The 18,024-nt window shown below is 43.0% G+C and overlaps 2 protein-coding genes across 5 annotated transcripts in view; both read left to right on the forward strand.

Annotated features, from left to right (window-relative positions):
- The first annotated feature begins 202 nt into the window (after window positions 1–202).
- Window positions 203–11,980, forward strand: terf2ip (telomeric repeat binding factor 2, interacting protein). 2 transcript variants are annotated; one of them, XM_064967481.1, is made up of 8 exons: window positions 227–285; window positions 2,146–4,111; window positions 4,588–4,917; window positions 7,376–8,129; window positions 8,551–8,666; window positions 8,945–9,277; window positions 9,437–9,617; window positions 9,960–11,980. In XM_064967481.1, the coding sequence occupies exons 2-8, from the start codon at window positions 4,079–4,081 to the stop codon at window positions 10,094–10,096; spliced, it is 1,884 nt and encodes a 627-aa protein (XP_064823553.1). In that variant the 5' UTR covers window positions 227–285; window positions 2,146–4,078; the 3' UTR covers window positions 10,097–11,980. The 2 variants fall into 2 exon arrangements, with proteins under 2 accessions (XP_064823554.1, XP_064823553.1); XM_064967482.1 differs by lacking the exon at window positions 2,146–4,111 and having other exon boundaries at window positions 203–285.
- Window positions 11,981–12,268: 288 nt separating this feature from the next.
- Window positions 12,269–18,024, forward strand: part of LOC135541322 (E3 ubiquitin-protein ligase RNF123) — a 268,130-nt gene continuing 262,374 nt past the window's right edge. Inside the window, exons 1-3 of one of the 3 annotated variants that reach the window (XM_064967483.1) lie at window positions 12,269–12,456; window positions 13,528–13,671; window positions 14,231–14,318. In XM_064967483.1, the coding sequence (XP_064823555.1) occupies window positions 13,587–13,671; window positions 14,231–14,318 (173 nt within the window). In that variant the 5' untranslated portion in view covers window positions 12,269–12,456; window positions 13,528–13,586. The other 2 variants (XM_064967484.1, XM_064967485.1) reach the window with 2 other exon arrangements.

Below are 18,024 nucleotides of genomic sequence, written 5' to 3' on the forward strand. Positions count from 1 at the left end.
AGTGGGGGTGGAATCAGTCGTCATACTCTGAGACACTTCATGAATACTACCCATAATCGTCAGTAAATGGGCTGAGATTTGATTTACTTTTGCCCCCATCTAGTGGTTGAAATCATTAAGTTAACGCAAGGTGGCGGTAGTCAGCATACAGCAGGTCTGCGACATGTTACGTTCCGTCCGTCAATGTAGAAGAAAAGTATGACGCATGCGCATTTCACCTCGGACGTGATATTTGAAAGTTGTTGATATTTTCCGAGTTGGATGATCAATCTTTGAAAACATCAGGTAGGTTTTCTGCAACACTTGTACGAATTAATTTCTAGCTGTTTGATATGATTAACAGTTTTTTCGTACTGCAGCTTCTATCTACAACTTTCAGTGTTTGCGAGCTAGCCACTAGTTAGCTAACGTTAGCTAGCGACCTAACGCTACTGCTCCAGTATCCAAATATATTTATAGGTTACCCTTCTTGTCTGTGCAGTAGGCAAATTACAGTCTTACCTATGGATCTCGGGTCTATGAAATTGGTTATCAGCCTAATCAATGACACCTACAGAAAACAACTGTGAAGAGTTGTCACTTAGCTAGTAACTTTACTCCCATTTCATGGACCCAAGATCCACAGGGAAGGCTGTACATTACGATGTAAGTATGGACCCAAGATGCACAGGGAAGGCTGTACATTACGATGTAAGTATGGACCCAAGATGCACAGGGAAGGCTGTACATTACGATGTAAGTATGGACCCAAGATGCACAGGGAAGGCTGTACATTACGATGTAAGTATGGACCCAAGATCCACAGGGAAGGCTGTACATTACGATGTAAGTATGGACCCAAGATGCACAGGGAAGGCTGTACATTACGATGTAAGTATGGACCCAAGATCCACAGGGAAGGCTGTACATTACGATGTAAGTATGGACCCAAGATCCACAGGGAAGGCTGAACATTACGATGTAAGTATGGACCCAAGATCCACAGGGAAGGCTGTACGTTACAATGTAAGTATGGACCCAAGATCCACAGGGAAGGCTGTACATTACGATGTAAGTATGGACCCAAGATCCACAGGGAAGGCTGTACATTACGATGTAAGTATGGACCCAAGATGCACAGGGAAGGCTGTACGTTACGATGTAAGTATGGACCCAAGATCCACAGGGAAGGCTGTACGTTACAATGTAAGTATGGACCCAAGATCCACAGGGAAGGCTGTACGTTACAATGTAAGTATGGACCCAAGATCCACAGGGAAGGCTGTACATTACGATGTAAGTATGGACCCAAGATCCACAGGGAAGGCTGTACGTTACGATGTAAGTATGGACCCAAGATGCACAGGGAAGGCTGTACATTACGATGTAAGTATGGACCCAAGATCCACAGGGAAGGCTGTACGTTACAATGTAAGTATGGACCCAAGATCCACAGGGAAGGCTGAACATTACGATGTAAGTATGGACCCAAGATCCACAGGGAAGGCTGAACATTACGATGTAAGTATGGACCCAAGATCCACAGGGAAGGCTGAACATTAAATTAAATCAAATCAAATTTTTATTTGTCACATACACATGGTTAGCAGATGTTAATGCGAGTGTAGCGAAATGCGAAAATTACGATGTAAGTATGCCCCCACTACAATTCTGAAGTCTAATACATCAACAATCAACAAAACTGATTTAAAAAAACAAAACTTTTTTGTGTAAAATGATTGTCTTTTGTTTAATTTATATAACAGCATTCCAACCTTGTTTACCATTATCTAGTCCAAATATGGCACGATTACACTATTTGTATCCGTTTGAATCACTTTCAATGGGGGACCTGAAGGCAAAATGCAAATTCCACTATTGTGTCTTATCTTTATTGTGGCTAGCTTCACACAGGTACTTGTCTCTTCTCTAACGCACAGGGCCCGGCTTCCCAATAGCGATATAATTTAGGTTTACGAGTGTTTTTAAATATGCATCTTTCATTTACATACATTTACATTTAAGTCATTTAGCAGACGCTCTTATCCAGAGCGACTTACAAATTGGTGAATACACCTTCTGACATCAGTGGAACAGCCACTTTACAATAGTGCATCTAAATCATTTAAGGGGGGGGGTGAGAAGGATTGCTTTATCCTATCCTAGGTATTCCTTGAAGAGATGGGGTTTCAGGTGTCTCCGGAAGGTGGTGATTGACTCCGCTGTCCTGGCGTCGTGAGGGAGTTTGTTCCACCATTGGGGGGCCAGAGCAGCGAACAGTTTTGACTGGGCTGAGCGGGAACTGTACTTCCTCAGTGGTAGGGAGGCGAGCAGGCCAGAGGTGGATGAACTTTCCTACAAGGGCATTTCCCAAACCTCCGTGGAGAGCGAACGTCGTTGAAGTATGTGTCGATACTAACAGGATGGAAAGAACGGCAATGCTTTCTCCACTCAGATGTTACCTTTGCATTAGAATCGTTGCACTATACTGAGGATGGATCAGCTCCTCGAGAGATACAGTATTATCACCTATGACTGCAAATATTGAGGCGGAGTATTGTAATGCTTATCCTATAACGCACTAAGTCACGATTTAGCACATCAACATTTGCACACGTTACACATCATGAAATATATTGAGACCAAAATTTGACAGTAGCCTATAATTAGCAAAATATAACTCAATAAGATTTAAATATATAGGCCAAAAGCCTGTACTTTGTATCTTTTTAATGCAGACATATTTTTAAAAACTGTTTCACTTGTTTGTAACAATTGCAAAGTCATTGGCAACTTAGTATTTGTAGTCAACTTCGTCAGAGAGGAAGAAGCGAAGCGAGAGGTTTCACTCTCACGGCTCGCCAAAATCTGTCCACAATAAGCACAATGTGTTTCTATGTGCATGGAGTCGAGGAATCAATTATTTTGGAGTCAGCGAAGTCCTGTATGCAATACTTTGAGAAGTTAAATGAGAAGGAATGCAAACTTTGTGGAAGAATTCAGGTACAGTAATGTAGGACAGGTTCAGTAGTGGTAGGACAGGTTAAGTAGTGGTAGGACAGGTTCAGTAGTGGTAGGACAGGTACAGTAGTGGTAGGACAGGTTCAGTAGTGGTAGGACAGGTTCAGTAGTGGTAGGACAGGTCAGTAGTGGTAGGACAGGTTCAGTAGTGGTAGGACAGGTTCAGTAGTGGTAGGACAGGTTCAGTAGTGGTAGGACAGGTTCAGTCGTGGTAGGACAAGTTCAGTAGTGGTAGGACAGGTCAGTAGTGGTAGGACAGGTTCAGTAGTGGTAGGACAGGTTCAGTAGTGGTAGGACAGGTTCAGTAGTGGTAGGACAGGTTCAGTAGTGGTAGGACAGGTTCAGTAGTGGTAGGACAGGTCAATAGTGATAGGACAGGTACGGTAATGTAGAACAGGTTCAGTCGTGGTAGGACAGGTTCAGTCATGGTAGGACAGGTTCAGTAGTGGTAGGACAGGTTCAGTAGTGGTAGGACAGGTTCAGTAGTGGTAGGACAGGTTCAGTAATGCTTAGCCATCTGAAAGGGACACACCGTGAGACCCAAACCGTTGCTGGCAGCAGTGCGGTTGCATTGTGAATTCACATGAAATGTTATCAATTTTTCTTATCATTAAAAAATAAATAAATTGCTGTTTAAATGTTAAGAAAAAATGTCAATTTGTCACATCCCGAGTCAGATGAAGTTTGGTCTGAATTGGATGTTTGGTACTATGTTGACTAAATATGATCTGAATTCTATAAATTAAAATGGCCAATTTGGATCAGTGAGCTTAATTTCCCCAAGATGATAACATTTAATTTCCACCAAATAAAGTTTCAGAAATACCAATCTTATCTGTTTCTAACTACAGAAACAATTTCAGAACAATCTAAACAATATCTTGGTGAAATGACATAGAACAAATGTGTTTTTATTTTTTACGTACACATCTCATTTTCAATAGTTTTTTTATCTCAATGACATATGCCTACCTGTAAAACCATGTTAGGTCATTGACCCATTAGAATTGCACAGATTTTTTTTTTTACATGACTTTTCAGTTATGGGTGTTTTTTTTTTCAATAGATCACTGTCCTGATGAGCTACAGGTCTACAGACAGGTGTTGTGGGGTATTTTTTAAATATGTATCCTTTTACAACTCTGGTTATTTATTCAGATCAAATGTTCTCTAACTCTACATCCAGATGGCTTTGAACTCTAATTGTGAAAAATATTTACAATATTGTACTTTGTTTGTATATACCTTCCACTAGGTGGCGCTCTTACCGTGTGGATATATATTTTAAATGTTTTATTTAACATTTATTTAACTAGGCAATATTCCCAATATCAAAACTGAAAAATGTTTACAGCAGTGTTACCGTTTCTGAAATAGAGATGATAAGTTAGCTAGCTACTTCATCGTTTGCAGGCAGTTCTCTCCACGTAGCAATGTTTACTGTACATTTACATTACATTTAAGTCATTTAGCAGACGCTCTTATCCTTCCTTATTCAAACAAGTCGAGCACTTGCTATTATTTATCCGAACTTCATCCATATTATTGAAACTGCAGTTAATGTGTATTTTTTTTCTTCTTCCATAGGCTCCTTCAACCATGTCGTCCAGATTAGGAGGTAGGTCCTCTCCCATCTCCCCTGTCCTGTTCCTGACGGTAGATGGTGAACCCATGAGATTCTTCCTACGCCCCGGTCCCACCAAGGTTCGACTGCAGCCCGTCATCAAGGCTGGTGGAGGCCTGGTGTGCAGGGCCCAGGAGCCTGGGGCTTTCCTACTGATTGACCCAGAGGAGATGGGGTCCGTTGCGGGTTCGGCAGCCCACTGGTACGTGTCCACCCAGTACATCCGGGACTGCATGGAGAAGAACCAGCAGCTGGAGGTGGAGGATTACCGCTTCAAGCCTGACAACGGAAAGGTAACTTGATATAGAGAAGGGTTCTCCCCAGGATTTATTTAACAAGGGGGAGGGGCCTCCAAAACTATTGGGACAGTGACACATTTTGTGTTGTTTTGGCTCTGTACTCCAGTACTTCGATGATAAAATTACTGAGGTTAAAGTGCTGATTTATTTGATAGTATTTCCATCCATGGTCATAGTCCCCCCCCCCATTTTAAGGGACCAAAAGTATTAGAACAAATTCACTTATATGTCTATTAAAGTCGTCAAAATTGTAGTATTTGGTCCCATATTCCTAGCACACAATGATTACATCAAGCTGGTGACTCTACAAACTTTGCTGTTTGTTTTTAAGTTGTATTTCAAAAGAAATTCATTGTAAATACTGTATTGTGACATTTTGGAGTCACACACACAAAAAAAGAATAGAATATGTTTCCAAACACTAATACATTAACGTGGATGCTACCATAGTTACGGATAGTCCTGACTGGATCGGCGATAATGATGAGTGACAAAGTTAGACCAAAGACATGCTAACATCTCACCATTACAATAACAGGGGAGGTTAGCATTTATATCATACCCTCAAGACATGCTAACATCTCACCATTACAATAACAGGGGAGGTTAGCATTTATATCATACCCTCAAGACATGCTAACATCTCACCATTACAATAACAGGGGAGGTTAGCATTTTATATCATACCTCCAAGACATGCTAACATCTCACCATTACAATAACAGGGGAGGTTAGCATGTTATATCATACCTCCAAGACATGCTAACCTCTCACCATTACAATAACAGGGGAGGTTAGCATGTTATATCATACCCTCAAGACATGCTAACATCTCACCATTACAATAACAGGGGAGGTTAGCATGTTATATCATACCCTCAAGACATGCTAACATCTCACCATTACAATAACAGGGGAGGTTAGCATTTTATATAATACCCTCAAGACTTGCTAACATCTCACTATTACAATAACATGGGAGGTTAGCATGTTATATCATACCTCCAAGACATGCTAACATCTCACCATTACAATAACAGGGGAGGTTAGCATTTTATATCATACCACCAAGACATGCTAACCTCTCACCATTACAATAACAGGGGAGGTTAGCATGTTATATCATACCTCCAAGACATGCTAACATCTCACCATTACAATAACAGGGGAGGTTAGCATGTTATATAATACCCTCAAGACATGCTAACCTCTCACCATTACAATAACAGGGGAGGTTAGCATGTTATATCATACCTCCAAGACATGCTAACCTCTCACCATTACAATAACAGGGGAGGTTAGCATGTTATATCATACCTCCAAGACATGCTAACATCTCACCATTACAATAACAGGGGAGGTTAGCATGTTATATCATACCTCCAAGACATGCTAACATCTCACCATTACAATAACAGGGGAGGTTAGCATTTTATATCATACCCTCAAGACATGCTAACATCTCACCATTACAATAACAGGGGAGGTTAGCATGTTATATCATACCTCCAAGACATGCTAACATCTCACCATTACAATAACAGGGGAGGTTAGCATGTTATATCATACCTCCAAGGACATGCTAACCTCTCACCATTACAATAACAGGGGAGGTTAGCATTTTATATCATACCTCCAAGACATGCTAACATCTCACCATTACAATAACAGGGGAGGTTAGCATGTTATATCATACCTCCAAGACATGCTAACCTCTCACCATTACAATAACAGGGGAGGTTAGCATTTTATATCATACCTCCAAGACATGCTAACCTCTCACCATTACAATAACAGGGGAGGTTAGCATTTTATATCATACCCCGACCAAGGACATGCTAACATCTCACCATTACAATAACAGGGGAGGTTAGCATGTTATATCATACCTCCAAGACATGCTAACATCTCACCATTACAATAACAGGGGAGGTTAGCATGTTATATCATACCCTCAAGACATGCTAACATCTCACCATTACAATAACAGGGGAGGTTAGCATGTTATATCATACCCTCAAGACATGCTAACCTCTCATTACAATAACATGGGAGGTTAGCATGTTATATCATACCTCCAAGACATGCTAACATCTCACCATTACAATAACAGGGGAGGTTAGCATGTTATATCATACCTCCAAGACATGCTAACCTCTCACCATTACAATAACAGGGGAGGTTAGCATGTTATATCATACCTCCAAGACATGCTAACATCTCACCATTACAATAACAGGGGAGGTTAGCATGTTATATCATACCTCCAAGACATGCTAACATCTCACCATTACAATAACAGGGGAGGTTAGCATTTTATATCATAACCCCAAGACATGCTAACATCTCACCATTACAATAACAGGGGAGGTTAGCATGTTATATCATACCTCCAAGACATGCTAACATCTCACCATTACAATAACAATAACAACTCTCTCCCTATGTACAGGCGAACGTCCAGACCAGGTCAGCGAAACAGAGAATCGGACGAATGGGCTACACTCTGGAGGAGGATAAGGCCATAATGACGTACATCTGTGAGCACAAGCGTGAGTCGCATGGGAACAAGGTATGGCAGGAGATGGCGAAGAATGGTCTGACCTGTCACAGCTGGCAGTCGATGAAGGACCGTTACCTTAAACAGCTCGTTAAAAGACAACCTGAGCCTCGGGACGGCAGGGGAAGGAACAAAACTGTCGCTACTGCTTCTTCGGAGGAGAAAGGAGGGAACTCGTTTGAGAAAGAGAGAGAGAAAGACATCCCACCACAGACTTCCTCACTTCAGAAAGACTCTCGACAGCCGTTGGCCCAAGAGTCAGACGCCTCAAAGACTTCCTCTGAATCCAAACTCCCTCGGGCATCATCATCATCATCAGACACTGGTCTCCAACTCCCACAGAAGTCCCCTCAGAAAGACCAGGCTCAGTGCTGTCCTGAAGGACCTGGAACAGAGGAATCAACTGTGGAACCAGAGAGAGATCCCTCGACCCAGCTAGAGCCACCAGCAGACCCTGCCCAGTCTGACACTACAACACCCCAGCTGGTCCCTTCTAAGAGACTCCACCAGCCTTCTCCTCCTGGGGGCAAACACACCCATCCCCAGACTGAGGAGGCAGCAGCCAGCCCCTCACTTAAAAGAGCCAGGTTAAATAGTGGAGCAGTGGTGGTGGTCTTGGAGAAAAGGGATTCAGCTGTTACGTCAGGTAGGGTTGAACAACTGATAAGACTACCCCTCTCTCTCGATCTGTCTGTCTCTCTGACTCCTGTCTGTCTGTCTGTCTCTCTCTGTCTGTCTGTCTGTCTCTCTCTCTGTCTCTGTCTGTCTGTCTGTCTGTCTCTCTGTCTTTCTTTCTCTCTCTCTGTCTCTGTCTGTCTGCCTGTCTGTCTCTTTCTCTCTCTCTGTCTCTTTCTCTCTCTCTGTCTCTCTCTCTTTCTCTCTTTCTCTCTCTCTCTCTTTCTCTCTCTTTCTCTTTCTCTCTTTCTCTCTGTCTCTCTTTCTCTCTCTCTTTCTCTCTTTCTCTCTCTCCTTCTCTCTTTCTCTCTCTCTTTCTCTCTGTCTCTCTCTCTTTCTCTCTCTCTTTGTCTCTCTCTGTAGTTATAAAATGTATTTTGTTCTTACTTCAGGAGAGAAGGCAACAAGCTCCAACACGACAGAGGGGCAGCTGGGAAAGAAAAAGGCCAACAAGCGAAAACTGGGCATCCTCGAGAGTGCAGTGAGAGAATTCGAGGGGTCAGATGAGGTATGATAATCTGTGACACCTAGGCTAGTTATTACACATGTAGGACCAAGAGTCAGGAAGAACCCTGGACAGATTGGGAAAACCTCCTGTCCTCACTCATACTGAATACAAAAGCTGACTGTATTTATTGTTTAGCCTATTGAACATGGACCTGTATTAGAATGTCAGTGGTTGTATTCATTTGTGCACAATGTAGCAAAGGTTTTGCAACAGAAAATGAAAACAAACGTTACTGTCGGGTTTGGTTCCTTGTACTGACAGTTGTTTCCTTTTCCTAGTCAGGGGATGACGATGATACTCCAGACCTGGCTGAGATTGCTGGCCCTGCACCAGTCCCAGGCCGGGAGACTCAGACACCAGTAGCTGCCCACCAGACGGAGAATAGCTCTGCTCAGATACAGCCCCAGCCTGCAGCCCAAGAGAAGAGCTCAGAGACCCAGCCTGAGGGCCAACTACCTGAAGCCAGTGGTCCCGCAATGAGTGGGTCGGCCCCAAATGCACCAACGGTCCCAAATGCACCTGCAACGAGTATCCATGTCCCGAAAGACCCTGCTATCCTGTCCACTTCGACAGTTCCTCACCTGTTCCTGTTTGAGCGTGACTCCCAACAGGTAAGAAGGGGCAGAGTCCATTAGCTTCAGTGATGCTGTTTTAATTACACATTGTGTTTTTTTGTGGTTATTTTCCCTTTTACTGTTTCTTGTTTGCTTTTACTTCGTATTATTTTACTGTAAAAATGTACTGTAAAATTTGTTTTGATACGATTTGAGGCGGAGGAAGAGGAGCCTTCCCAGCCCTTCACCCAACTCCAGCTCCAGGAGGCCAAGCGGCTGGTCCTCAGCCTAATGAGGGAATCCAAACGGGGGCTGGTCGCTGTCACCAAGGCCCTCCTGAAAAACAGTGGAGATGTCTCCGCTGCCCTGACAGACCCACTGATGATGCCTAACGTAGGTAGGTAGCCCAGTGACTAAGGAGGTGGCGGTAGAGTTGCCCGGTTTGAGTCCCAGACTGGTGATTGGGGGGGGGGGGGGGGAGAGAAATGAAGATGATTTGATCTGAAGGGCTGCTGGGTTCAAACCCCCCCCCCCGAAAAAACATTGAGCAAGGCATGTAAACCCATAACATGCGCTCTATCCAGGGTCGCTTCACTGCTGTTTGACCCTGTGCTTCTCTTAACTGTGTATGCTATGTAGGTATGGAGGGGGAGGGGGAGGGGGAGGGGTGTTAATGAACAGAAGACACCTATTGTTCACTGTTACACATGAACACTAAAGTCATATTGTATTATTGTAGGGAACGGGGTTCATCAGGGCCCTCAATGGGAACGTCATGACGACCGCCTGCTGCTCTCGGCTGATCCTTCGGAACTCCAGAACAAGTTTGGGGAAGAGGGTGTGGCCAAGAGGATGGCTTTCCTCTATTCAGAGTGACACTGGGGGGGTTCAATAGTATGCAACGTTGTGTGACCTTTAGTTCTGAACAACACGTCCCCCCCCCCCCCCCAAAAAAAAGATACCCACCGTTCTTCAACATTCTTTGAGGTATGATTGCTCCTGTTTGGTCGGTGTGGCCTGATCAATATGGGTCTGACATTACCATTTTAAATCGCAAAATTTCATGTTGCCAGCACACCATAAACAATCGTACCTCTGGGCTAACAATAGTTACAATGTTGTTTCCTACTGAAAGCGTTCCTGTGTTGTATTAACCAAATGGATAAAAACAGTCAGGATTACCTTAGCCCTCGATCATGACTGGCAGTTCTATTGTATTATAAAATAAGAGTGGTTGGACGAAGGCGCGTTCTGTACGGGAGAGTTTCGTTAATAGTTCCGACGCTCGGTCTGAACATTTTACGAGCATCGTTTTGCGGTATGGTTTTGGAAGCATAAGCACTTTATCTTTCATTTCAGCAAGAAGGCTAAATTCATACACACCTTTTATAGGGTTCACACACGGTCGTATCTCCATTTAAGCACAAGTTTAGGGAAAACATACGGAAGACAGAGTGGACTACCTGTGCTAGTTAGTTATCAGCGTCTCAGAACACCTGTGTGTAAATGGAAGATGACACACGGTGTTGTCACTGAAAAATACTGTCGGCTGCAACTGTGTTGAAACCGGTTAAAACGGAGTACAGTGTTTCTTTTGTGTATTTGTGCATTTGAGAAGTTATGTTGCTGTGATATGTAAAGTAGAGAACTTTTATTTTTCTATAACCGTACCGCAAATTGAGAATCGATTCATGTTTAGTTGGGAGTATTTGGCCATTTTCCAGAGCCACTTCGTCTTTAAATAGAACACGTAAAGTCATTAGACTATAAGGAATAACATTGGGCTCCTTTAGTCTATTGTAAGGGCTAGGACTACCTGAACTTGTCAAGACAAGAATAATAGTTATCAAAGTGTTATACAATTTTAAATCGTTTTCTTTCTTGTCTCTGACATGAAAAGTTGTTTATTTTTATTGATTGATTGTGGATGCTAATATAACCGTACAGTTTGTGCTACAGGAAATGTTTTTAATCTTTATTCTGTTCCATTACATTGCACACTAATCATTGGAGGAAGGCATCTTCTGTCACGGGGTAGTTTTGTTAAGTTCCCCCCGACCCTCGGTCTGAACATTTAACACGCATCACTTATGGTACTGTTTTCAGAAGCGTAAGGACCTTATCTTAAAAAAAAATAAAAGTTGCTTTGATACACACTGTTTTAGGGTTAGTGTTCCCACAATGCCATATTTCCATGTTACAGAGCTTGTTTACGGAAGACAGAGTGGACTACCTGTGCTAATTAGATAGCTTCATCTCCTGTGTGTAAACGATGGACACCACAAACGTGTTGTCACTATAAAATATGGCCGGATGCAACTGTGTTAAAACCGTGTAAGTGTGTATTTTGAAATTGTGAAATTATTTTTGGACGTGATGTGAATGTAGAGGGATTTATTTTTCTAGAACCGTACCGCAATTGAGAATCGATTCACGTTTAGATGGACTGTTTTGGCTTCCAGGGCCACTTCACCTTTAACAGAACATGTTAGGTCCTTGGACTAAGGAGTAACATTGGGCTCATTATAGTCAGTCCATTATGGGCTATGAAATGCCATGTCCCATGTGAGATGGCACATTTTAACTTGTAATATTTTAACTTTTGTAATGTGTCTGTTTGGAATTCAAAATGTGCTATTTTTTTTTTTTTTGCAATAGTAATAAACATGTTACATATGTGAAATATACTGTATGCATATGATGATTTGTGACAATCTGCCAATGTAATAAAATAACTGATGTAATTCGCTTCATAAGTAATCTTAACTTGCTTGATTTCTGTAGCCAATTTAGTGATAATATGCATTTTGAGTGAATTAGTTGGAGATGGGTCATATTAGTTTTGGGTATATGGGTTGCCGAATAGTACCAGTATTTTAAGAATATTTAGTAGCTTGTGCAAAATATATGACAAATGGCAACAATACTACCTACCATACACAACACATCACCGTGTCATTTTTGGACCACAATCTACTACCCCGACGGAATATATATCTCATCAGCCCATTCGCGTTCTGCAATGAGATCTATTTTGGACCATCTGGTACTCCGTGACTTGGAATCGCTTGACAATAATAGGATTGTTAAACATTTTAAAAGGGGGGGAGTGATCGTCTGGCTGCATAACAGCACATTTTTGTCCGGACAAGCATAATTGATATTTAAATTAACGTTGTTTTTTTTTTTTTTTTTTTTTTTTTTTGAGGTCTTTTGAGTTGTTGAAAGGGAACCGGGTAAGTGGTCAAACCAGACAGTTTACTTAGCAGCTAACGCGAGCAAGCCAATGATGGCTGTCACTGCCCGTGTAACCAAGGGTTGATCGTGTACTGCAAATATAACCGAGAACAAGATCGTTAAATAATCATATGCTAAAGTACTTTATCAGTGCCGTAGTCAGTCACTCCATTTGACATGTTGGGTTATTCACATAGCTACTGTAGCTCGTTTATTTGATTGAGATGTGAGTGTTATTTTTTGTTGTGCACAACAGCACAATCCTTAGCAACTAGCTAGCAAGCTAATGTTGTTTTGCAACCCTGGATACAACACCTGGCTAACTTAGCAACTAGGTACAATGACTTTAATGTGTGGGTAGTCAATGTGTAATCTATTTGCACTACGGTCGTGATTTGGTTATCTTCGCTGTAAAAGTCATTTTAGTTTAGCTACCTGTTCACGTTGCACCAGGCAGTTACTTAGCGTGGCTCATTGGCTAGCTAACGTTAGCAAGCTTGCTAGTTAGCAACAGTAGCCTCTCCTCAGGCTGAAATGTGCTTGCCTTGCGAGTTAGCAAGCGAACGTTAATGAACGTTACTGGTATTGTCTTGTACGGTGTGTCTGCCTACGCCCTATTCTGCTCTTACACACCTGCTGTGTACGTACGCGTTGTATACACTCCAATACACAATTGTATTGCATTGTAGTACAGGTTAACAGGAAACGTTACTGCTCTTAATTCCACATACGTAGCTACCGAGTTAATATAACAAAATTGTCAACTCCATTCCATGCAAAGCTATAGCATTGGTAATACGATGTTAACTAACTTAGAGTAGAGCAAATGTTTAGTCGGTGTCACCCAACCCAGGCGTAGTTCCCAGCAGCTCCTCTTTATGAGAGCATTGTTTATGCATGCAGTAGGTACGACCCAAATGCCTCCCTATTACAGTGCACTCCTTTTTCCCATAGTCCCGCCGTCCATAGTGCAATTAAAAGGGAATAGGGTGCCGTTTGAGACGCACAATGTATGTTTTTCTCAGTATGCGACAAGGTGGTTCATTATGAGTGTGGTGGTCTTTTCCTAGCCGTGCATGGGTCAACGTCGGCAGGTAAACCCATCTCCTGACCAACCCACTGAGGCAGAATGAGTTCTAAGGGGGGAGGAAGCACAGCTCTGACCCGACGAAACTACAGACTGGCCTCCGACACAGACAAGCCCAAAGTCACAGGTGAGGAGATGGGGGAGCAGGTGGGGGTGGCGAGAGGACAAGGGAGGGAGAGATGGTCAAGTCAGGTGAGGACAGGCGGCGCAGGAATGAGAGGAGGAGAGGACAGGTTGGAGGGAGGGATGGAAGGACAAAAGTCAAGTCAGGTGAGGAGTGGAACAGATGGAGGAAAAATGAGGTTTTTAAATGAGAGGAGGGGAGGGAGGGATTGGTGGATAGATAGACAGTGAAAGGACAGACAGTAGCCTGGTCCCAGATCTGTTTTTGTTGTCATGCCAACTCCTATGGTCATTGTTTTCAGGTGAATATGACCATTAGAGTTGACAAGACAGCTGATCAGATACTGTTCTGGAACCAGCCTAGTAGACCTCCATCTTGTTCTCACATTCTTTCCCCATTGGACTTGGTCTCTGTCTTTCTCAGGTATTGTTAGAACACTGAGTGGCTCTATTATACATCAACATATTCTGTCTTGTTTATTGTGGTCGGCACCATTTTCAACAGGTCATATTCCTGGTACATTTACTTGGAGGATAAAGGTTATTCTGTCTCTCTCTCTCAGGTCTTGTGAATGAGAAATTACTGAGTGACTACCTACACCATGTCTTTCCTGCCTCTCACCTTCCACGCCCCCCACTGGCTTCCCTCAGGTATCTGTCTGACTCTTGTCTACAACTCTTCTGTTCTACCAATGTCTACTACTCTCAGAGGGGAGGTTTCCCCGGACACAGATCAAGCCCAGTCTTGGACTAAAAAGCTATTTAAATGGAGATTCCCACTTGAGCATGCTTTTTTTAGTCTAGGATTAGGCTTAATCTGTGTCTGGGAAACTGGCCCTTGTAGTGTGTTTACACTTTTGGTTGTGATGCATGTGCTATAGAAATAAAATCTATGGTGTCTATGATTCTATTTGTGTGTAAGAAAATACGCTACATCAACAGATACTATTCAGTGTTTATTTCTCTATGACCTTAGATTTCAGTGATGCTGCAATGTCCCATAATAACAAACCATATTACCACACCATGTGGCATGGTGCCCTTCCTGGCTGCAATCTCAGTCTGCATCTCAAATGACACCCGGCCTATTCCCTAGGTAGTGCACTCCTTTTGACCGTGGGCTCTGGGGACATATCTCAGCTTTGGAGTGCTGTTCTAGGATCAGGGGCCATATCTCAGCGTAGGAGTGCTGTTCTAGGATCAGGGGCCATATCTCAGCGTAGGAGTGCTGTTCTAGGATCAGGGGCCATATCTCAGCGTAGGAGTGCTGTTCTAGGATCAGGGGCCATATCTCAGCGTAGGAGTGCTGTTCTAGGATCAGGGGACATATCTCAGCGTAGGAGTGCTGTTCTAGGATCAGGGGCCATATCTCAGCGTAGGAGTGCTGTTCTAGGATCAGGGGACATATCTCAGCGTAGGAGTGCTGTTCTAGGATCAGGGGACATATCTCAGCGTAGGAGTGCTGTTCTAGGATCAGGGGACATATCTCAGCGTAGGAGTGCTGTTCTAGGATCAGGGGACATATCTCAGCGTAGGAGTGCTGTTCTAGGATCAGGGGCCATATCTCAGCGTAGGAGTGCTGTTCTAGGATCAGGGGACATATCTCAGCGTAGGAGTGCTGTTCTAGGATCAGGCACCCCCCTCCTGTCCGTGTGATATAATTAGTTGTGATCTACAGGGTTTTCTTTCTGCATCAAAAAGGGGTTGAGGTGGTGGACGTGGCAATGAACACTTTCGGCCCGGTCAGCACGGCTAAACTAGAGAATTTAAGGCCCTTATTTTGGAGGCATGAAATAAATGTTTGCATTTTTATGCCAGTTTTCTGAAATGTTAGACATTTCTCAGTGGAGGCTTTTGCTCAAACATAATAACAAAATCAATACTGCTAAATTGATTGTTTTTGGAGTTTTCAATTCTCCCTGACTGTGTAACTTCTATTTTGGTAATTGCTTGTTCTCAAAGTTTATATTATAAAAAAACACACACAGGTCGGTTTAATTTCTGTAAATGTTTTGATTTTTTTTTACCTCCCCAATTCCGTGGTTTCCATTTGGTAGTTAGTCTTGTCTCATCGCTGCAACTCCCGTACGGACTCGGGAGAGACGATGGTCGAGTGCCGTGCGTCCTCCGAAACAACCCAACCAAGCTGCACTGCTTCTTTGACACAATACTCACTTAACCCGGAAGCCAGTCACACCAATGTGTCGGAGGAAACACCGGGCAACCGTGTCAGCGTGTACTGCGCCCGGCCTGCCACAGGAGTCACTAGAGCGCGATGGGACAAGGACATCCCTGACTGCCAAACCCCCCCCTAACCCGGACGATGCTAGGCCAATTGTGTGCCTCTCCCATGGGTCTCCCGGTCGCGGCCGGCTGCGACAGAGCCTGGACTCTGACCCAGAATCTCTAGTGGCACAGGTAGCACAGCGATGCAGTGTCTTAGACCACTGCGCCACTCGGGAGGCCCACCTAGGTCAAATTCTCCGTACTTTTTTTTTTTGTAGTTGTTTAAGTTTACACACGGAAGTGTTTTTTTTCCATCCTGAAAATGTATAATACAATTATCATTATTATTTTAACTGTTCGGATAAAGGCGACCCGATTTTAAAACGCTTCCAATGGTAGAAAAAAATCCCTGCTCTAAAAGGCAAAACTGATCTTAAATCAGCACTACTACTCAGAGACACTTGATACTTCTGGTCCCAGGTCACTGTGTAGGGATTAGAGTGACATTTGTGATGTGACTCCAGTCCTTTTCCAGTTTGCTGTCAAAGCAGCCTAGTGGTGCTATGTGTTAGGATGAAGCAACAGTTTTAGATGTTGAAAGTAACGTTGATGTGTGTGTGTGACATCATAGAGGCGTGGAGCAACTGATCCACGTCTCCACCGAACTTCAAATAGTATTCGTTTTCTTTTCAAGTCTTTGTTTTTTTTTAATAACCTTGCTGAATTGAGTTTACTCTGGCGCAATGGAGCTAATGGAAATGGTCCCAAGAGTGTGAACCGGCTACCTCGTTCCATCAGGCTATCAAGCAAAAGCAAACGCTCCCAAGTAAAATAAATAAGTAAATAAATTGGGGGACAAAACGGATACTGTTTGAACCCATGTGTCCCCATTCCCCACTAGTCCAGGGGGCTCAGTGTCGGGTTCCCCCCCACACGCCGCGGCTCTATAGATAGGGTATGAAGACAGACCAGGAGGAAAGATGAACTGCCTCTAACACTACTTGTTGATGAGGAAACGTTGGGATGGCTTTTTTGGATCTTGCTCTCTGGATCTCCTTTTGCCAAGTGTCCCTCGTAGTTCCTGCATAGATAAAGGTTAAAGAAGATGATGTCACAAATTCAATAAGAGAAAAGCTGTGAAATGGTCAGCTGAATACAAAGTGAAGGGCCAGAACATAATGTTTGGGAACAATTTGGTGAAGTGGTAAAAGAGATTGATGTGTGATTATTGTGAAGGTGCAAGATGGGGACTTTTATTTTATTTATTTTACCTTTATTTAACCAGTTAAGAACAAATTCTTATTTTCAATGACATCCTACCGGGGAACAGTGCGTTAACTGCCTGTTCAGGGGCAGAACGACAGATTTGTACCTTGTCAGCTCGGGGATTTGAACTTGCAACCTTCCGGTTACTAGTCCAACGCTCTAACCACTAGGCTACCCTGCCACCTCTCCACTCTAACCACTAGGCTACCCTGCCGCCCCTTGACGTGCCATATTTGAACTCTGACCTACTGTTCAGATGGGTTAATTGGAATAGGAAACTGTCTGAAGTATTGACACTGACTGTAGGTCTATGACCTCTCACATAGTCTAATATAATATGAACTCCTGCAGAATTAAGTATTTATTGATGTAAAATGAGTCCGGGGGTGGAGAAATGATTTCTTTCAGCATTTTGAGAGAATGAATGTGCGGTTAGGGGCCGTCTTTTAAAGGTGTTATCTTTATCAGTTTCATTAAAGCTGATAGTATTTCAGCACCTTTACAGACGGTCCCTAAATGTGATTATCTTTATCAGTATCATTAAAGCTGATAGTATTTCAATCACAGTAAGGGGCCGTCTTTTAAAGGTGTTATCTTTATCAGTATCATTAAAGCTGATAGTATTTCAATCACAGTTAGGGGCCGTCTTTTAAAGGTGTTATCTTTATCAGTATCATTAAAGCTGATAGTATTTCAGCACCTTTACAGACGGTCCCTAAATGTGATTATCTTTATCAGCATCATTAAAGCTGATAGTATTTCAATCACAGTTAGGGGCCGTCTGTAAAGGTGTTATCTTTATCAGTATCATTAAAGCTGATAGTATTTCAATCACATTTAGGGGCCGTCTGTAAAGGTGCTATCT

Source organism: Oncorhynchus masou, chromosome 6 (assembly GCF_036934945.1).
Source record: "Oncorhynchus masou masou isolate Uvic2021 chromosome 6, UVic_Omas_1.1, whole genome shotgun sequence".
Classification (NCBI taxonomy): domain Eukaryota; kingdom Metazoa; phylum Chordata; class Actinopteri; order Salmoniformes; family Salmonidae; genus Oncorhynchus; species Oncorhynchus masou.

Coding starts and splice junctions, on each gene's coding strand:
- terf2ip (XM_064967481.1), top strand. CDS start 4,079: ATGAGCTACAGGTCTACAGACAGGTGTTGTGGG. Junction 8,130..8,550: donor GGATTCAGCTGTTACGTCAG/GTAGGGTTGAAC, acceptor TTCTTACTTCAG/GAGAGAAGGCAACAAGCTCC. Junction 9,618..9,959: donor ACTGATGATGCCTAACGTAG/GTAGGTAGCCCA, acceptor GTATTATTGTAG/GGAACGGGGTTCATCAGGGC.